The following is a 20830-nucleotide window of genomic DNA, read 5'->3' as shown; positions in this document are numbered from 1 at the left end:
AGTGTTCAAATTGGCTCAAATGGCTCTGAGCACTATGGGACTTAACTGCTGAGGTCATGAGTCCCCTAGCACTTAGAACTACTTAAACCTAATTAACCTAAGGACATCACAAACATCCATGCCCGAGGCAGGATTCGAACCTGCGACCGTAGCGCCAGGGAAGCGTGGTTGGATCGATATTATTCTCTATGATTTGGTGGACGGGGTGGGCAATAATGTGCGGCTGTTTGCTAATGATGCTGTCGTCTTCAGTAAGCCAACGAAGTCAAATGACTGTGGGAGGATTCAAGATGGCTTAGACCAAATTTATGGTTGACATGATGAATGGCAGCTCGATCTAAATGTAGAAAAAATCGTAAGTTTTGCGAATGAGTAGGAAACAAATATTCGGATAAGGCATTAATAGAGTGCTGCTCGACACTGTAACATCGTTTAAATATCTACGCGTAATGTTTCAAAGTGATGTGAAATGGAACGTGCATGTGAGGATTGTGGTAGGAAATTTCCACAGAAACCAGATGGCAGTTATAAGAGTCGAGGGGCATGAAAGGGAAGCAGTGGTTGGGGAGGGAGTGAGGCAGAGTTGTAGCCTCTCCCCGATGTTATTCAATCTGTATATTGAGCAAGCAGTAAAGGAAACAAAAGAAAAATTCGGTGTAGGAATTAAAATCCATGGAGAAGAAATAAAAACTTCGAAGTTCGCTGACGTCATTGTAATTCTGTCAGAGACAGCATAGGACTTGGAAGAGCAGTTGATCGGAGTGGACAGTGTCTTGAAAGGAGGATATAAGATGAACATCAACAAAAGCAAAACGAGGATAATGGAATGCAGTCGAATTAAGTGGGATGATGCTGAGGGAATTAGAGTAGGAAATGAGACACTTAAAGTAGTAAAGGAGTTTTGCTATTTGGGGAGCCAAATAACTGATGATGGTCAAAGTATGGAGGATATAAAATGTAGACTGGCAATGGCAAGGAAAGCGTTTCTGAAGAATACATATTTCCTAACATCGAGTATAGATTTAAGCGTCAGGAAGTCGTTTCTGAAAGTATTTGTATGGAGTGTAGCAATGTATGGAAGTGAAACGTGGACGATAAATAGTTTGGACAAGAAGAGAATAGAAGCTTTTGAAATGTGGTGCTACAGAAGAATGCTGAAGATTAGATGGGTAGATCACATAACTAATGAGGAGGTACTGAATAGAACTGGAGAGAAGTTTGTGGCACAACTTGACTGGAAGAAGGGATCGGCTGGTAGGGCATATTCTGAGGCATCAAGTGATCACCAAGTTAGTATTGGAGGGCAGCGTGGAGGGTAAAAATCGTAGAGAGAGACCAAGAGATGAATACACTAAACAGGTTCAGAAGGATGTAGGTTGCAGTAGGTAGTAGGAGATGAAGAACCTTGCACAGGATAGAGTAGCATGGAGAGCTGGATCAAACCAGTCTCTGGACTGTAGACCACAACAACAACAACAACAACAACAACAGGTTCGAATAACATTAAAGTGTCACGGACAAGCTTCAGAAACTCAAATGGCAATCCCTGGAGGGAAGGTGACATTCTTTTCGAGGAACACTACTAAGAAAATTTACAGAACCAGCCTTTGAAGTTGACTGCAGAACGATTCTACTGCAGCGAACATACACTGCGCGTAAGGACCACGAAGATAAGATACTAGCAATTAGGGCTCGTACGGAGCCATATACACAGTTGTTTCCCCTCTCTCCATTTGTGAGTGGAAGAGGAAAGTTCATGACTAGTAGTGTTACAGTGTACCCTCCGCCACGTGCCTTAAATTGAAGTGGTGTGTATTTATGTAGATAAAAATGTAGGTGTTGCATAATCAGCTGCTACTTCCCTAACCATTCCTATATTTATCATAGTCATTATATTTCTGTAGATTGTGGATATCTTGAGGGTATCTAGTTACTTAGACTTTTTTTTAACATTTATGTCACCACCGCTGCCTCCATTGTAACCCAAAGGTGTAATGCGCATGTCCGGCTTGGCCTCCAATCAAACAGTGGGCGTGCTGCTAATTCCTCCTGTTATGGATAAGCAAGCCAAGCTCCTTAGCACCCACCCTCTGTTCACTTCATTCCACCATTCTGTAACCCCATATGTTAGCCTGGGTCCGACTACAGTGGTATATATTCAGTACAAACTCCCTGAGTTTGGACACCAGTTTTTACCACAGGCCCTTCTAATTCCCATACGAGTACCTTTTGCCTTGGAACATATATTCTTGAGGTGAGGGATCCATCACAGTTTCGCATCCATGGTTGCCCGTAGATACTTCACTACCCTCTTTGCTTGTAAAATTTCGTCGAGAAGCTTGAGGTTCCATTACGTGAACTGGAATGCTGTCTCGTAAATGGTACTACGACAGTTTTCTTGGGACTGACCTTTAGATCCTGTTTTCCACCCCTGTTTTGCACAATATTCAGTGCACCTTATGCCACTCTTCGAACAATATTAACAAATTAGCCAAGTATTACTATGAGTAAATCGTCTGTGTATCCTTGGTAAAATATCCTCCGATATGTGACTTTCCAATCAGTTCATTTTCTGCTACGTTCCACAGGAGTGGGAAGAAAACACTTGTCGTGGACACCCTATGATAGTGATGATCACCATTTTCTCATTCATCATGGAGGCTTATACCTTTCTTCTACTCAGTATGGTCTTAATCCACCGGCATATGGTAGTCTCAGTACCATGCTCTTATGCAGCTTGATTCGAAGATAACATTGCTAAAAGCTCCCTCAATATGCAGGAAGATGGAGAGAGCAATGCCTCAAAGTGTGCAACTTTTCCTGCCTTTTTCTGCCTTCGTACGATTTGCGTGGTTCAGACGCACTTTCGTTTCCATGTAGAGGGACCTAACTTAAATCTCTTTTCCTAACATACACATTAACCTGTACTTCTAATCTCTTTAAAATAAAGGAAGCCAAATTGATTGGTCTCGTATCCTTAGCCTTCGTATGATCAGTTCTCCATGGCTTCGAAATGAAAGCAACCTTCTCTGTTCTCTGACGGTATATTTTTTACTGGAAGAGATATATAGTCTCTTGTTTGACTCTATGGCTATCCTCGTCCAGAGCGTGCGTGAATTTGTGGCGTCTTTGAGCTGTTATATCTAGAGCAAAAATAATTTTACGAGCGGTATTCAGACAGAAAATGTTAGGCAAAAGGGCTAAAATATTGACACCCGAAAAACTTTCAATGTTTGGCTCCTTGTAGGCCTGTCTCAGGCACTACAGGTACGACGAACGTAAAACTTGGGTAGTAGCAATCTAACAACACAAGGTTCGCAAATACAAAGTTTCATTTAAGCATCACTTTCCAGTACTGAATACGTTGAGCGTAAAGTCGAAGATTCTGTAAAAATTTTAAAACTGTAGTATTTTCGATCTGATTTTGCAAAAAACAGTTTTCTATAAAACTCTCCAAATTGGGCTCATTAGAAATAGTATGATGTGAATCGCAAAACAGACTGTGTTTGATTATCCAACGCGGTCTAACAATGCCATATAATTTGGACCAAAGTTGGTTGTGAAATCACGGCAAGAAAAAATATAAATTTCGGATTCTTATATATCTTAGAACAAACTACGCTGAATACGTGCTCGGTAGCACAAGGATGTAGAGTACAAAATTTAATTCCCCTACTATTTCAATAATCCACAAATTCGTCGAAAAGATGTCAATTTTTGTGAAACTGTAAAAATAGGGTATATTCGACCAGGCCCATTTGTAACAATATATTTTAATCCACCGCAGAACAGCGGGTGTAATTTCCAATATGAACTAACAATGTTACACAAATCGAGGCAAAGTATCCGGGAAATCAGTTAGAGAATAAAGTTTTAACTTTGACTTCTTACGTCTTGTTGAAATTTTGGATACAACAACTTAGCATCATTAGGTTTTCCTATATGAAGTATCGTCCCCGTACCGTTTTCCAAATTTCTACTAAATCAGTTCAAGTTTGATTTACGTAAAAACTGCAAAAATAGATCACATTCAGTTTGCTTTTTGAAAATTTGTTTTGCTCTCCACAAACTCGCACGTCAAGTCAAACAAATGACTGTACCTGGCCAATATTGTTTGGAAGAACGTTAAACTTCATCAGTGTTCACTGGGGACATGTGCGACCGTTAACATAAAATTTCATCGAACTCCCTGATGATCGAGAAGGAAAATGTTCCAAAATTAGGCAGTCCGGCATGGAATGACCCCAATGTGGCCCCACTCCGAGGTGCGTCACGTGACTGACATCATAGAGAACGCGCGCCTTCTTTCGGCTAGGCTGAGATGGGGCTCGTAGTGAAAGCACGCTTTTAGTAATCTGTCAAATGACGGATCTAATAATGAGGGCTCGCTTTGTAAGACATCTATAGAAAAAATATCAGTATGTGAAAAGACTGATTATATTGATTTCAGTAACTGTCTCCTCACGTAACGTGTACTGTAGGTAACCTATTCAGTTGCTGAGCGAAACTGACTGTTGGATGGCCCCGTGTTGCGTATGTCAACAGTTTCGTGAAATAAACCATTAATCTACATGAAATGCAAAATTTAGAGTAAAAAAATGAATCTAACTAAATGACCAACGAAACTCATTGTGGGCTCAATGAAAACTATATAACTAAAACTCAGTACTTCAGCGCATTATGAACGCTGTGTGAGATGAAGTGCAATGTTTGACTTGGAATATACACAAAAACAAATTACTGCTATCCTTAGAAGAAAATAATTGTATGAAATTACCAATACTGTTCACTGAAACTTACTCTGCTCGCTAGCACGACATCTGAGAATCCCGACTACCCACTGTTAGCTCAAGAATGCAACGTGAGATCTGCTCTTAAATAAAAGTGACTTACCTCTTGCTCAGCATGCTGGTTTTGTGTCCAGAGTACTGACGTTCTCGAAAGCAAATACAACTCAGCAGATGAAACAGCTAAAGACAAGTAATCTACCCCAAATATGTTTTTTCAGAAACAATCTGTGTCTTCGTCTGGCGTAAGGTGCAATGCACACACTTCAGAATTCAAAACCTTACTGTGAATCATGGAGGTGGGTTTCACTTTAAAGAAAATCGTTCTCAAGAAATCGAGCTCTACGAACTAGCAGCTCCGTCATAAATTACGTTGAGAAGTATCTACCTTTCATTTCTTGATGGTGACTAGTTTCATACACCTGTGTCCATTTTCAAACCATCCGTGCTATCCGACCGCTGTGGCCGAGCGGTTCTGGGCGCTTCAGACCGGAACCGCGCTGCTGCTACGGCCACAGGTCCGAATCCTGCCTCGGGCATGGATGTGTGTGATGTCCATAAGTTAGTTGGATTGAAGTAGTTCTAAGTCTAGGGGACTGATGACCTCAGATGTTAAGTCCCATAGTGCTTAGAGCCATTTGAACCATTTGAACCATCCGTGCTGTAAGTGTGACAAATACAGGCGATAGTCCACGAACAGAAACTGCCCCTGCAGTATTCGAAGTAGTATATGGCCGACTTAACAGCAGCAAAATACAGTACGTACTTTGCTGTTGATGGAACAAGCAGCTATTATGACGGAGCTACATCTGTTTACGTCAAATCAGACTCTAATTATTGACGAAAAGAAACTAAAAACACATATTTAAAATTTCTTCAAAGTTCTTGCCATCAATGTAAATAACAGCCAACCCAGCTGGCCGCGCGGTCTAACGCGCTGCTTCCCGAGCGGGAAGGCGTGCCGGTCTACATCTGCATCTACATTTATACTCCGCAAGCCACACAACGGTGTGTGGCGGAGAGCACTTTACGCGCCACTGTCATTACCTCCCTTTTCTGTTCCAGTCGCGTATGGTTCGCGGGAAGAACGACTGCCGGAAAGCCTCCGTGCGCGCTCGAATCTCTCTAATTTTACATTCGTGATCTCCTCGGGAGGTATAAGTAGGGGGGAAGTAATACATTCGATACCTCATCCAGAAACGCACCCTCTCGAAACCTGGCGGCACGAATCCGGCCCGCGGATTAGTGTCGAGGTTCGGTGTGCCGGCCGGCCTGTGGATGGTTTTTAAGGCGTTTTTCCATCTGCCTCGGCGAATACGAGTTGATTCTCCTTATTCTGCCTCAGTTACGCTATGTCGGCTATTGCTGCGCAAACACTGCTCCGCGTACGCCTACACCATAATTACTCTACCACGCAAACATTTGGGGTTACACGTGTCTGGTATGAGACGTTCCAGGGGGGGAGTCCAACCGCACAATAACCCTGCGTTCGGCATGGGGCGGCGGTGGGGTGGATGTTCTGCTGTGGGCTGTTGTGGGGTTGTGAACCACTGAGGGATACGGCTGGGCGAAGCCTCTCCGTCATTTCTAGGTCCCCAGTTTCATACACAAATACACAATATAAATAACAAGAAAGTATTATAAATATGTTTTTATCTTCATAAGAAAGTATTCCAGGTATTTTCTCCGATATTCCAAAATAAAAGATTTCTTTCTCTGAAACACTCAACTTGCGACGACTGCGATTCTACACTGTCACTAAGTATCGCCAAAGTATCCGAGAAGTACCGTGTTAACTAATGCAGTCAAAATCAAGTCGTATCTAAATAGACGTTTCTCCAAATTTTACTTCCCAACACAATATCTGACCGTGCATTTATCCCAGTTTAGCATAGAATAACCATACTAAATAAGATTTAATGACATTGACCAAAGAAAAAAAAAGTTGCTTCTAACATCAATAGACAAAAGAATACCAAAGTTGAGTGACGAACCCACAATTTTACGCGACTCTCATTCAAAGTAATTACAACCCGTGTGGTTTGACAGCTACCCACCTTTGAATTACCCACTATAGAATGTTAGCACCAGTAGCAAGCGACCTTCACAGTCATTGGTCGACGTTTAAGAAATTAATGGCGGGCGCCCTTGTCCAAGTAGCAAAACATTACAATACTTCTGGTAAATGTTACAGCACACGAATTTAGACACATACCCCCCAAAAGTTATAAAAAATATCCATGCAGCGGCAGCGGATTCAAAATGTAAAAAAAATGGAAATAATTAAAAGGGAAATGGCTACTGCTAATGAAAGTCAACAATGTCTACATAGAACACTCCACTACGTGGAGAACACTTTTATTCTAAAGAAGACAAACGTTATGCGAATGTCAGCCAAAAGCAAAAGAAATTACAAATTAAAATTGTTTGCAATAATTTTGAGTCTTTGAGAGGAGAGCGCTGCTATTAAATCTTACCTTGTGTGTTGTGACGATGGTCGCGATATCGACGGCAGCTGGCTGGTCCTGGTCAAACGCTGAGATCTGCTCCCACGGTCGTGTGATTGCTGCTGATGATTTTTCCTCGTAATCGGGCGGGCGGTGGTATTCGTTAAGCTGCAAATCTGATTACAGTGGCGTTTTGCAGGCCACAGGCTGGTCGATGTAATTGTTGTTACAGATGTCCGTATGTGCACAGTTATAATGTTTCTGGCGAACACAATTTAAGTTTATTTAAGCCACACACAGTTTATAAAACTTGCCGACCGCGAATTCTGTAGAAAATCAATTCGTATTATGAGCGCCGCGATCGCGAAAAAACGTCCTGGGCTGGAATGTACTCACACACAATAGACAGTTCGCCTAAGTTCAGAACGACTATTACTGATTTACCAGAAGTATTGTAATGTTTTGCTACTTGGACAAGGGCGCCCGCCATAAATACATAAGTTCACAGTACTTGAGTGTACGAAAACACAGTCAAAATACAAGCGCAGTTCAATTCATAGACACAGAGCTACAATACCGTCCATTCTCGGTTGCATTATCATAGTTACTTCCTCTCACGGCACAGTCTCAGTATTTACTTCGCCCAGTTTCTACTCTCACTGTTATCATATCACGTCCTGGCATAAAACAGTAATTAAAAACGTACATCGCTTGCCACTAAACTCAATCTTCACCAGCTCGTAAAAGTCACGACTCCCACAGTAAAACATGTGTCCGCCTCTCTAGCTACCCAGCAACACACCCCCGCTTTGTTCGATCGACTATCGATATTGCTCTCTCTCAATACTCTCGCCCGCAGTTTATACAACATCAACGTAAATTACGTATATCTTTACACAACTATTTTCTACCAAACTTATTACAGTAAACGATAAACAAAAAAATTAAAGCTTTCCACAATCAATAAACTCTAAACATATTTATCTACTTACAAAAAAGAAATAATTTCCAGTTACATATTACATCTAGAAATCAACTTTTATCTCTATATTACAGGACAAACGAAAAATGCGCTACAACATCGAAGAGATATGAACAGACGGAAAAAAAGAAAAAGAAAAAAACATGGTAAATACATATCTATCGCAAATAACGATGTCTTCACAAACTGCTCGCTACTATGCCGCAAATAAGAAGTACGTCAATCACAGATAAAATTAAACACAGAGACAAGGATCTTATTCGCAACTCATGGAGTTCGCTCATTCGTCTTTGTCCTAGCACAGGAAAGGTGAATTATTTACAACAGCAGAAAAAATATGAGAACGTTACAACTTTCATTGATCCCTCATATGACAGGCTTTGTATCGAAGGCATGCATACATTGATCGGTGGTTTTACAGGCCTTGCGCTGAGTACACACTTTGAGGCACCTTCTCTACCGTTTGAGGGCTCTAGTGTGGGCATGCTTTCATTGGTCTGTTGAATTACAGGTCCAATAGTGAAGGCATACTTTCGTTTGTCTGTGATGTTATGCACCTTGTGATTTCTGTGATCCATCACAACACACCTCGTAGTGAGGGCACACCTACATTGGCCTGGGTTATGATGGGCTTTATATCGAGGACATTCTTTCATTTGTCCATCAGACGATGGGCTATATGGGGTGGGTGCGCACTTTCTGCAAAACTTCACGCGCGCACTTTGCTCCATACTTCTCGGAGGTACCCAAAACCGCACCACGTTTCACTTAGCATTGCAGTACGGCATTTTTCGGTCGACACAATTATCTGAGTTCGGCAAAATCGTAGTGTCAGCCTTGTTCACCCTTCGCTACTTCACAGGACGTTCACAGGTCCAGTGACTGCACAAAAAAAGGAAGTCTAGCGATCTATCGTCAGAAGCCTTTCAAACGAATAGGAACGACAGAAGAGAGGGATGAGAATTCTCAGTTCCCATAACTGACGGGTACTGCACATGTGCTATGAAACGGTGTTACAGTTCCTTGCAGCAAAAATGTAAATGCTTAGTAGACAATGAAAGAACAAAAACTTACAACAGTCTACAGACTGGAGTCATTGTTCTGCACATAAAGAAGCGCTTTGTGATGAACTTGCATGCATGGAGCATTTGAAGAAGTTGGAGATATGAACAGTAAAATTTCTGAAGTCGCACTCATTATTCCACCGTCAGCTGCAATTGTTTTTAATGGAACTGAATGAAAATTATGGAGGCTCCATATTTTACTGAAAAGTATGTTCCAAGAGGCACACTTGGAGCAATTTTCCGATTTAGAAGCCCCTATTGATAATTTTGTTAAGGAAAAAGGATTGCAGGAAAGAAAATTAGAACATCCGAACTGGATTGGAGACTTCAGATTTTAAGTGGACTTGACTGCACACTGCCCACAGTAAACTATTGCAAGGTAACTTCTCTCTAATTTGATGGGGATGCATTTAAAAGAAAACCGTCTCGCAGAAGGGACACATTCTGACAAAGACAGCCCTCTCCCCTAAGACCGTTGGCATTAAGGAACGCGAGGTTCGAAGAATTTATTGTGACCTTGAAAGAATTTTAAGGATAGTTTCCTAAACGTTTTGAGGACACTGGTCTTTTATCTGGTTTCAAGCTGTTTTCTGGACCGTTGCTGTTCCAGTTGAAAGCGCCCCTGTGGATGTTCAGATGCAACTGTTTGATCTGCAAGGTAATTCCGGTTTTGAAGACAAATATCCTTAATTTTAACATCGTTTAGAGCCTCTACATTGTTTTCTTGAGGCAGAGTTTCCACGTCTCCATAATGGGGCTGCAAATGTGCTACAATATTTGGATCAAAACATGTGTATGAAAAACGTATTTTCGATTATGACACCAAATAAATCACCATTACATGGCAACCTGAGTGCGAAAATCTGTGATATTGTCTGAGTCTTTCCGTAAACCGACAGTTCGTATCAGAAAAAAATATCTGATGTCTTCAGCGCGCCAAAAATAATTAAATAACACTGAAAATTTAATTTTTGTAGCTATGTCGTTGAGAAATGTGGGATATAAAAGCAAGTCGTATGCAGTGCGACTGGACTGCCATTCAAATTGACTTCTTCGCTGTTTCCCCCCTTTCCCCCTCCTAGCGATCAGACAGCGTAGCGTGGTGGTGTGGGAAATGTGCCGGCCAGGTTGAGAACTGTGGCACTCCTGTCAGGGCACGGGGCGTGAGCCGGGTTCTTTGCCGCGCTGGGTTAAAAGTTATGTACAGTGCCTCTCATAAGTTTTGGGACAAACATTGTTCACAGTGTGTCTGGGTATGAAAGAATTTAGGGTAGTTAATACTGAAATAAAGATGTACGTCGGCAAGTCGTACATGTGACTATGGGCGATGGAAAGTGCAATCACGTATATTTGCTTGCTTACAGCAGAAAAAGGCCCATTTCTTACTGCGTGTTATGAAACTCTGTACTTCAAAAGTTTTGGGACAAATGTTGGCAACAGTGCCAGTGTGCATATCTCTGTTATTCGTTACTTCCTGCGATATCGAGAGCTCAAAGGAAACACAAGTGTGTTTGTACAAAATGGTACGTAGAGGTAAAAACAGCACTTTTGAACAGTTACTAATATTCCACGTCGAAAAGGAAACAACGTGCCAAGAAATACCAACGTTACTGTATGTGAGGAAAATTACTACAGGGAAGATCGTCCGTCGATATAAATATGACGACAGGACAGAAAATCTCCCACGGACAGGCCGTCCAACGTTATTTGTGAGGAGAGAAGAGAGGGCAATAGTGCAGAAGGTTAAGCAAGATCCACGAATCACAGCTACACAAATTGCCATTGAGGCTGAGGAAGAGTTTGGGGAGATGGCCAGTCCTAGCAAAATCAGACGACTACTGTACAGAGAAAATTACCAGGGGCGAATTGCAAGAAGGAAGCCTTATATCAGTCTTGCCAGTAGGAAGAAGAGGCTGCTATTGGCAAGGAAACACATCAACAAGATCATGGAGAGGTGGAATCAAGTAATTTTTTTGGATGAATCAAAAGTTTAACATGTCGGGACCCGATGGACGAATAACGGTCCGGCGGCAGCCCAACAAAGAGCTGCAAGGAAAAACTGTGCAATCCACAGTGAAATATGGCAGGTGCCAGTTATAGTTTGGAGTTGTATGTCGGCCCAGGGAGTGAGTGAGCTGGTCTTCATTGACGTAACAATGGATAAAGATGTATACCTGCAGATTCTAAGGAACAATTTGAAGAAGAGCGCAGAAAATATGGGAACTGGAAACTGTTTCAAATTTTATAAGGACAACAACCCCAAACATACCGCCTATATTTGTACGGTTGTGGCTCCTGTACGACTGTCCGAAAGATGTCATCCTCCTCCACAAAGTCCGGACACGAGTCCTATAGGTAATTTATGGGATGCTTTAGAAAGAAATATTGGAAAAGTCGCCCTACGGTCCTAACAAGACGTCAGGAGAAGACTGCAAGAAGAATGGAAAAATCTGAGTATTTCGTACTTACAGAAGCTTGTACAAAGCATGCGAAAGCAGATGGAAGTACAAAGTACTAACTCCTCATTATTTCCTGGTTTTTAGTTTATTTCACCACTTCGTTCCAAAACTTTTGCGCCGGAAATCACATATTATTTCGCATAAATATTAAATTATTTGTATTTTGTGGGTCATTAAATGATGTAAAATGTGCAATTTACTGCTCTGTCAATTTCATTCTGTCTGTTGAAATAGCAAGCATAATATGTTTAAGCAGCGTGACACGCACCTGCCTCACGCTTACGTCGGTGATTTTGTGATGTCGCAGGTCTGTACTCCTTCCGCCATCCCACTAAAGGCTCGTGGTTCATCCAGACGCTGTGTACTCGCTTGGGAAAGCACGCGGGCGACAAGGACGTTGTGTCGCTGCTAACCGACGTGAACCGCATCGTGGGCCAGGAGTTCCGCTCCAGCGACCCGTCCGAGCCGTGTATGGACGGCTTGGTGCAGGGCCCCTGCTTCATCTCCTCCCTCACACGCCGGGTACACCTGTGGCCGCCTGTTGCAGCTGCCCCGGACGCCTTGCCTAATGTGGAATAACTCCAACTTCCATCTTTTCTTTCATCTGATTTTCTTGGAACTAAGTCTTTAACTTAAATAAAACCTTCTGATTATATTGTCATGGTGTAATTGTTCCAATATTTCGGTTGCTTTTGCTGATGGATATGCAAAAAACTGGTGATTTCTCATACTGGGGAACAATCAAGAATGGGATGCCGCAAGGTTCGGTCCTGGGTCCTCTACTGTTCATAATGTATATTAATGACTTGCCATTCTATATTCACGAAGATGCAAAGCTGGTACTTTTTGCCGATGATACAAGTATAGCTATCACACCCGACAGACAATAATTAACTGGTGAAATTGTAAACAATGTTTTCCAGAAAATCATTAAGTGGTTGTCTGCAAATGGGCTCTCATTAAACTTTGACAATACGCAGTACATACAGTTCCACACAGTAAATGGAATGACACCATTAATGAATATAGACTTCGATCAGAAATCGTTAGCTAAGGTAGAATATTCAAAATTTCTAGGTGTATGCATTGATGAGGGGTTGAACTGGAAAAGGCACATTGAGGATCTGCTGAAACGTTTGAGTTCAGCTACTTATCCTATTAGGGTCATTGCAAATTTTGGCGATGTACATCTCAGTAAATTAGCTTACCACTCCTATTTTCATTCTCTGCTTTCGTATAGCATCATATTCTGGGGTAATTCATCATTGAGTAAAAGAGTGTTCATTGCACAAAAGTGTGTAATCAGAATAATTGCTGGAGCTCATCCAAGAACATCCTGCAGACACTTATTTAAAGAGCTAGAGATTTTCACTGTAGCCTCACAAGATATAAAGGGCTATTACAAATGATTGAAGCGATTTCATAAATTCACTATAGCTCCATTCATTGACATATGGTCACGACACACTACAGATACGTAGAAAAACTCATAAAGTTTTGTTCGGCTGAAGCCGCACTTCAGGTTTCTGCCGCCAGAGCGGTCGAGAGCGCAGTGAGACAAAATGGCGGCAGGAGCCGAGAAAGCGTATGTCGTGCTTGAAATGCACTCACATCAGTCAGTCATAACAGTACAACGACACTTCAGGACGAAGTTCAACAAAGATCCACCAACTGCTAACTCCATTCGGCGATGGTATGCGCAGCTGAAAGCTTCTGGATGCCTCTGTAAGGGGCAATCAACGGGTCGGCCTGCAGTGAGCGAAGAAACGGTTGAACGCGTGCGGGCAAGTTTCACGCGTAGCCTGCGGAAGTCGACGAATAAAGCAAGCAAGGAGCTAAACGTACCACAGCCGACGGTTTGGAAAATCTTACGGAAAAGGCTAAAGCAGAAGCCTTACCGTTTACAATTGCTACAAGCCCTGACACCCGATGACAAAGTCAAACGCTTTGAATTTTCGGCGCGGTTGCAACAGCTCATGGAAGAGGATGCGTTCAGTGCGAAACTTGTTTTCAGTGATGAAGCAACATTTTTTCTTAATGGTGAAGTGATCAGACACAATGTGCGAATCTGGGTGGTAGAGAATCCTCACATCCTCACGCATTCGTGCAGCAAATTCGCAGTTCACCAAAAGTTAACGTGCTTTGTGCAGTCTCACGATTTAAAGTTTACAGCCCCTTTTTCTTCTGCGAAAAAAACGTTACAGGACACGTGTATCTGGACATGCTGGAAAACTGGCTCATGCCACAACTAGAGACCGACAGCGCCAACTTCATCTTTCAACAGGATGGTGCTCCACCGCACTTCCATCACGATGTTCGGCATTTCTTAAACAGGAGATTGGAAAACCGATGGATCGGTCGTGGTGGAGATCATGATCAGCAATTCATGTCATGGCCTCCACGCTCTCCCGACTTAACCCCATGCGATTTCTTTCTGTGGGCTTATGTGAAAGATTCAGTGTTTAAACCTCCTCTACCAAGAAACGTGCCAGAACAGCGAGCTCGCATCAACGATGCTTTCGAACTCATTGATGGGGACATGCTGCGCCGAGTGTGGGAGGAACTTGATTATCGGCTTGATGTCTGCCGAATCACTAAAGGGGCACATATCGAACATTTGTGAATGCCTAAAAAAACTTTTTGAGTTTTTGTATGTGTGTGCAAAGCATTGTGAAAATATCTCGAATAATAAAGTTATTGTAGATCTGTGAAATCGCTTCAATCATTTGTAATAACCCTGTATATTCATTTATGAAATTTGTTATTAACAATCCGAACGAATTCAAAAGTAATAGCAGTGTACTTGGCTACAACACCAGGAGAAAGGATGATCCTCACTACTCAATGTCAAATCTAACTTTGGCTCAGAAGGTGGTAAATTATGCTGCCACAGAAGTCTTGGGTCACTTCCCTAATACCATCAAAAGTCTGACAGATATAGCATTTAAAAGGAAATTAAAAGAATTTCTTAATGGCACTTCCTTCTACTCGTTAGACGAATTTTTGGATATAGTAAGTGGGTAATTTCCCCAATCCCCACAAAAAAATTAAAATTAAAAATAATAAGTGTCATGTAATATTTTGTGTAATGTAATATCTGGTATAGACGTCTTTTATTAACCTGACACGTTTCACATCATTACGAAGTGCCATATACATGATCTATGGAACAAGTACTAATCTAATCTAATCTGATCTATATAAATGATAATGTCTGGTTTGAATTATTCTGCTTTACGAACTTATGTGACTACATTAATCAATTATTCAGCCAACTCGTCATTTTGAATTCCAGTTCAGTCACAATCCTGCAATGCATTGCCTGCAATACCACTTTCTCATCAATATCATTCAGAAATTTGATTTGGTTTAGTATATCCTACAACTTAAAATCTTCAATACTTATTCTAGACTGTCATGTAAAATCCTTTTATTTCAAAAAGACAGTTTATTACTAAAATAAACTCAAAATTACGATGTATTTTACAAAAAAAAAAAAAAAGTGTGTGAAATCTTATGGGACTTAACTGCTAAGGTCATCTGTCCCTAAGCTTACACATTACTTAACCTAAATTATCCTAAGGACAAACACACACACCCATGCCCGAGGGAGGACTCGAACCTCCGCCGGGACCAGCCGCACAGTCCATGACTGCAGCGCCTGACACCGCTCGGCTAATCCCGCGCGGCGACGTATTTTACAGTTCGTAGTGGTTTCACCAAAGGAATTAAAGGTCTGGGAGAGGAAATAAAATCTTTTAGGTTCCCCGAAATCGTTATCAGTCTGTTAGAGACGGCGAAGGGATCTGGAAGAGAATTTGAATGGAATTAACACTAAAATACGTTCAGTCTGTTGATGGCCATTTATCATTCCTTCTATGTTTTTGGTTGGTGCATAAATTCGTAAAGTTTTTGTTCTGCATGTTGGTATCATGGTTGCTATGTAATTATTTATCAATTGGCATTTCTTATTTGTAGTTCACTGTTGCTATTTCAGTTTACATATTGTCATTCTGTCATTCGGAGTAGTCAGGGGAACTACGGAGGTTAGACAATGGAGTGCCAAGTGGAGAAATTGGAACACCTCCGACATATTCTTCTGTTTGAGTTCAATAGAGGGATGACAGCAGCAGAGGCAGCCAGAAAGATTTGCGCTGCGCATGGGGATAATACCTGGTGATAGTGTACGGCAATAAAATGGTTTTCTCGAATTAAGGACGATCGTTTTGACATTTGAGACTTTCCACCTTCAGGGTTTGACGAAGATCGTTTAAGCACATTAACTTAATCTACGGTGATACACATCAATGTACTCTAGAACCGCAAAATGTGATGAACAGTGATCATTCCACCATCGTGTGACTTTTGCATGCGATGGGGAAGGTTCAAAAACCGGGTGTATAGGTATCGCATGCTCTAAGCCAAAATCACAAAAAATCGTTGGTTGCCTTGAGTGCATCTCTACTTGTTCGTCATCAACTGGCTTGTCAGTAACACCGACCATCCCTATCCTGTATCGTTACTGGTGATGGGGAACTTAATCTTTACGCTAGCGCAAGGAAGAGAAAGGAATGGTTGAGGACAATCCGGCCGCTGTGACCGAGCGGTTCTAGGCGCTTCAGTCTGGAACCGCGCTGCTGCTACGGTCGCAGGTTCGAATCCTGCCTCGGGCATGGATGAGTGTGATGTCCTTAGGTCAGTTAGGTTTAAGTAGTTCTAAGTTCTAGGAGACTGATGACCTCAGATGTTAAGTCCCATAGTGCTCAGAGCCATCTGAACCATTTGTTGAGGACAAACAAACCAGCAACTCCGCCCACAGAGACCTGCGCGCATCTACGAAAGATAGTTTTATGCATCTGGTGGAAAAGCGACAGCGCAGTGTACTACGAATTGCTTTCACGAGGTGTAACCATCATAGCTGACATTTATTGTCAACAACTGAGACGTCTTGCTGACACAGCCCAAGAACAACGACCAGTAGGACTGCGTAAAGTGAAGCTACTCCACGATAACGCCCATTCTGCTAGACTGACAAAAACCCCAAGGAGCTATGTTGGGAAGTCATTCCACACCCACCTTCTTCAGCCGATCTTGCGCCCTCGGGTTTTCATCTTTTCCGGTCTCTATCGAACATCTTTCAAAAAATTTCCTTTCCAAATCAAAATGGGCTCCGAACGTAGCTCGACGAGATCTTCGCTTCGTAACCATTTGATTTCTACAGTTGTAGAATCGAAATATACCGCAGCGTTGGCAGTCTGTTGTAGATAGTGATGGAGAATATATTATTAATCACTAAAGTCTCTGTTATGTTTATTTGTTGTGTTTATTAATAAGATGGAAAAACTCAACGAATTTACACACCAATCCAATAAGACACAACAAACAACAGGACTGAGGCAGGGTAGCTTCCCCCGATATATGGTGTGGATTCCGTTAACTTCCAGTAACTGCGGTTGTCGTCTGACCATTGGTGGGCTTGTTACTGGAAGTTACGGGATCCGATTGGTTTTGGCCCCGCTGCACTCGACTTTGTGAGTTGCACATGCCGACGTAACACGTTTTTCAAACACAGGCGTTATACAGCCAACCGGTTACAAATAACTGTGGTACAATTGATCTACGCTTCGACACATACTCGTCGCGCATGCTGTAAAGCATTTTATTTTATTTTCGACTTGAGAACAGCTGCTCTAAATTCTGGCCATTCCTTCTCGCAATGTAATTTTACGATTTCTCAAAATTTCATTCTGATGAAGACATCCTTAGTAGGTATCAAAACCTAGGTCAGATGTACAAAAGAGTTATTTGTAACCGGTTGGCTGTATAATACCTATTTCTGAAAATTGTATACGGTTACAGATAAACAACCATGTTTGAAATTGAAAGTTGTATTGTTTCAATTTGAAGGCTGTGTTGTGGTTCGTAGTTTGGTGGCGGATAACGTTTGGGGCCTGAAGATGACGGTTTTCGGCGTCGAAACTGGTAGCATGTTTTGAATAAACGACGCTGGATTATGGTACAGCTTTTGGTTATGATTATCGTTATTCAAGCACATTTTAGAGGTTTTAAGCAGCTGCCCAGAAATGACTGAATTGAGGCGTCAGCACTTCATTGGTAGAGACTTCTTTCGCCAATGCTTATTAAGTGATGTCAGCTGTCTTATTAAGTGTAGTATTCTTTGCCTTGCATTCCTCTGCAAACGATAAAAGCATTGCCATAATTTTACCAATTTTTACGAAATTATTTCACAAATAAAACTTTATTTATTGCTGCTTTAAAATTCTGATTCAGCCCCCATTCGTATGAATATCATACCTACCAATTAACAACTTTTTAACTTAAGCTTACTATTCCTCTTCTTCCTGAACCAGTACCCTGTGAAATTACACTGCCTGAAGAAAATTGCAACACCGAGAAGGAGCTGCGCCACATAAAAAGAGTGTTGGTAGGTGTGTTTACACATCTGAAAAATGGTTTCTATTCAAATTTCGGACCAGTCAAATAAGAGTGACGCTATTAGTGCCACTATAACAATGCAAATCAAGTTTGCTTTAAATATGCGCTGCAGAGGTCGTGAGCGTTAGTTACATTAAATACTGGAGGTGGTGAGTTGATGTTAGTCAAGAACTGCTTTAAGGCAGCACAGACACCATTTATCAACACCCCACTGAGTTTGAGTGGGGTCGTGTAAAATGGCTACGAGTAACTTGGGTGTTCATTGTGCGATATTGCAGAAAGACTTAGCAGGAATGTAGCCGTTGTCAATGACAGCTGGCGGCAGCGGTCACCAGTATGTGCGGTCGCAAGGAGACGGGGCTCTGGACGGCCATGTGGCAATACCGAGAGCGAAGACCATAGTGTTCGGCTTATGGTTCTGGCGCATCTTACGAGGTGCATTCAAGTTCTAAGGCCTCCGATTTTTTTTCTAATTAACTACTCACCCGAAATCGATGAGACTGGCGTTACTTCTCGACGTAATCGCCCTGCAGACGCACACATTTTTTACAACGCTGACGCCATGATTCCATGGCAGCGGCGAAGGCTTCTTTAGGAGTCTGTTTTGACCACTGGAAAATCGCTGAGGCAATAGCAGCACGGCTGGTGAATGTGCGGCCACGGAGAGTGTCTTTCATTGTTGGAAAAAGCCAAAAGTCACTAGGAGCCAGGTCAGGTGAGTAGGGAGCATGAGGAATCACTTCAAAGTTGTTATCACGAGGAAACTGTTGCGTAACGTTAGCTCCATGTGCGGGTGCGTTGTCTTGGTGAAACAGCACACGCGCAGCCCTTCCCGGACGTTTTTGTTGCAGTGCAGGAAGGAATTTGTTCTTCAAAACATTTTCGTAGGATTCACCTGTTACCGTAGTGCCCTTTGGAATGCAATGGGTAAGGATTACGCCCTCGCTGTCCCAGAACATGGACACCATAATTTTTTCAGCACTGGCGGTTACCCGAAATTTTTTGGTGGCGGTGAATCTGTGTGCTTCCATTGATCTGACTGGCGCTTTGTTTCTGGATTGAAAAATGGCATCCTCGTCTCATCCATTGTCACAACCGACGAAAAGGAAGCCCTATTCGCGCTGTCGTTGCGCGTCAACATTGCTCGGCAACATGCCACACGGGCAGCCGTGTGGTCGTCCGTCAGCATTCGTGGCACCCACCTGGATGACACTTTTCGCATTTTCAGGTCGTCATGCAGGATTGTGTGCACAGAACCCACAGAAATGCCAACTCTGGAGGCGGTCTGTTCAACAGTGATTCGGCGATCCCCCAAAACAATTTTCTCCACTTTCTCGATCATGTCGTCGGACTGGCTTGTGCGAGCCAGAGGTTGTTTCGGTTTGTTGTCACACCAACATGTGCCTTCATTAAACTGTCGCACCTACGAACGCACTTTCGACACATCCATAACTCCATCACCACATGTCTCCTTCACTTGTCGATGAATTTCAATTGGTTTCACACCACGCAAATTCAGAAAACGAATGATTGCACGCTGTACAAGTAAGGAAAACGTCGCCATTTTAAGTATTTAAAACAGTTCTCATTCTCGCTGCTGGCGGTAAAATTCCATCTGCCGTACGGTGCTGCCATCTCTGGGACGTATTGACAATGAACGCGGTCTCATTTTAAAACAATGCGCATGTTTCTATCTCTTTCCAGTGTGAAGAACAAAAAATCGGAGGCTTTAGAACTTGAATGCACCTCGTATTGCATTTGCAGCAGCAGCTTGAGCAGCAGTTAGCACCACAGTGACACAACGAACTGTTACCAATCGGTTACCTCGAGGACAGCTCCTAGCCAGATACCCTTTAGCGTGCATCCATCTGACACCAAATTACCACCATTTACGACGTCGGTGGTGTCAAGCAAGAGCTCATTATAGGGCACGGTTGAGGTCTGTTGAGTTTTCTGATGAAAGCTGGTGCCAGTGATGGCCGTGTGTTGTTAGAAGGAGGTCAGTTGAGGACTGGCTCCCAACCTGTCTGTGAGCTAGACGCGTTGACCTGTACCTGGAGTTATGGTCTGCGGTGTGATTTCGTATTACAGCTGCAGCATTGCCATCGTTATCCCACGCAATCTGACTGCAAATTTGTACGTCAGTCTGGTGATTTCACCTGTTATGCTGTCATTCGTGAATGGCATCCCAGGGGATGCTTTCCAACAGGATAACGCTTGCCCACATACCTCTGTTGCAACTCGACATGTTACTTAGCCTGCTCGATCACCAGATCTGCCTCCAGTCCAGCACATATGGTACATTATGGGAAAACTCCAGCGTCATCCACAAACAGCATTAACTGTCTCTGCATTGATCGACGAAACGCAGCAGGATGGAACTCCATCCCACAAACTGACATGCGGCACCTGTACAGCATACTGCAGGTAAGTCTGCATGCTCGCATTTAACATTTTGACGGTCACACCGGTTATTAACGTACCAGTATTTCACATTTGGAATGGCTTACCTCCCGATTACATTAACCTATTATTTTTCAATGTCAATCACTTAAAAGTTACCTAGAGAAATCTATCTCCCAAATTTCATTACTCTACATTAATTATTTTTTGTTGTTGCGATTTATCTCCGTTA

General features: G+C 42.5%; 1 protein-coding gene across 3 annotated transcripts in view; it reads left to right on the top strand.

Moving 5' to 3' along the window:
• LOC124551125 (caspase-1-like) overlaps positions 1 to 12394 on the top strand; it is a 148872-nt gene extending 136478 nt beyond the window's left edge. For all 3 annotated transcript variants that reach the window (XM_047126094.1, XM_047126088.1, XM_047126080.1), the window contains one exon: positions 12047 to 12394. In XM_047126094.1, the coding sequence (XP_046982050.1) occupies positions 12047 to 12318 (272 nt within the window). In that variant the 3' untranslated portion in view covers positions 12319 to 12394. The remainder of the gene's footprint in view (positions 1 to 12046) is intronic.
• The last annotated feature ends 8436 nt before the right edge of the window (positions 12395 to 20830 follow it).

This window comes from Schistocerca americana, chromosome 1 (genome assembly GCF_021461395.2).
Source record: "Schistocerca americana isolate TAMUIC-IGC-003095 chromosome 1, iqSchAmer2.1, whole genome shotgun sequence".
NCBI classification, from domain to species: Eukaryota; Metazoa; Arthropoda; class Insecta; order Orthoptera; family Acrididae; genus Schistocerca; species Schistocerca americana.
This window is presented reverse-complemented; position numbering and strand designations above follow the sequence as displayed.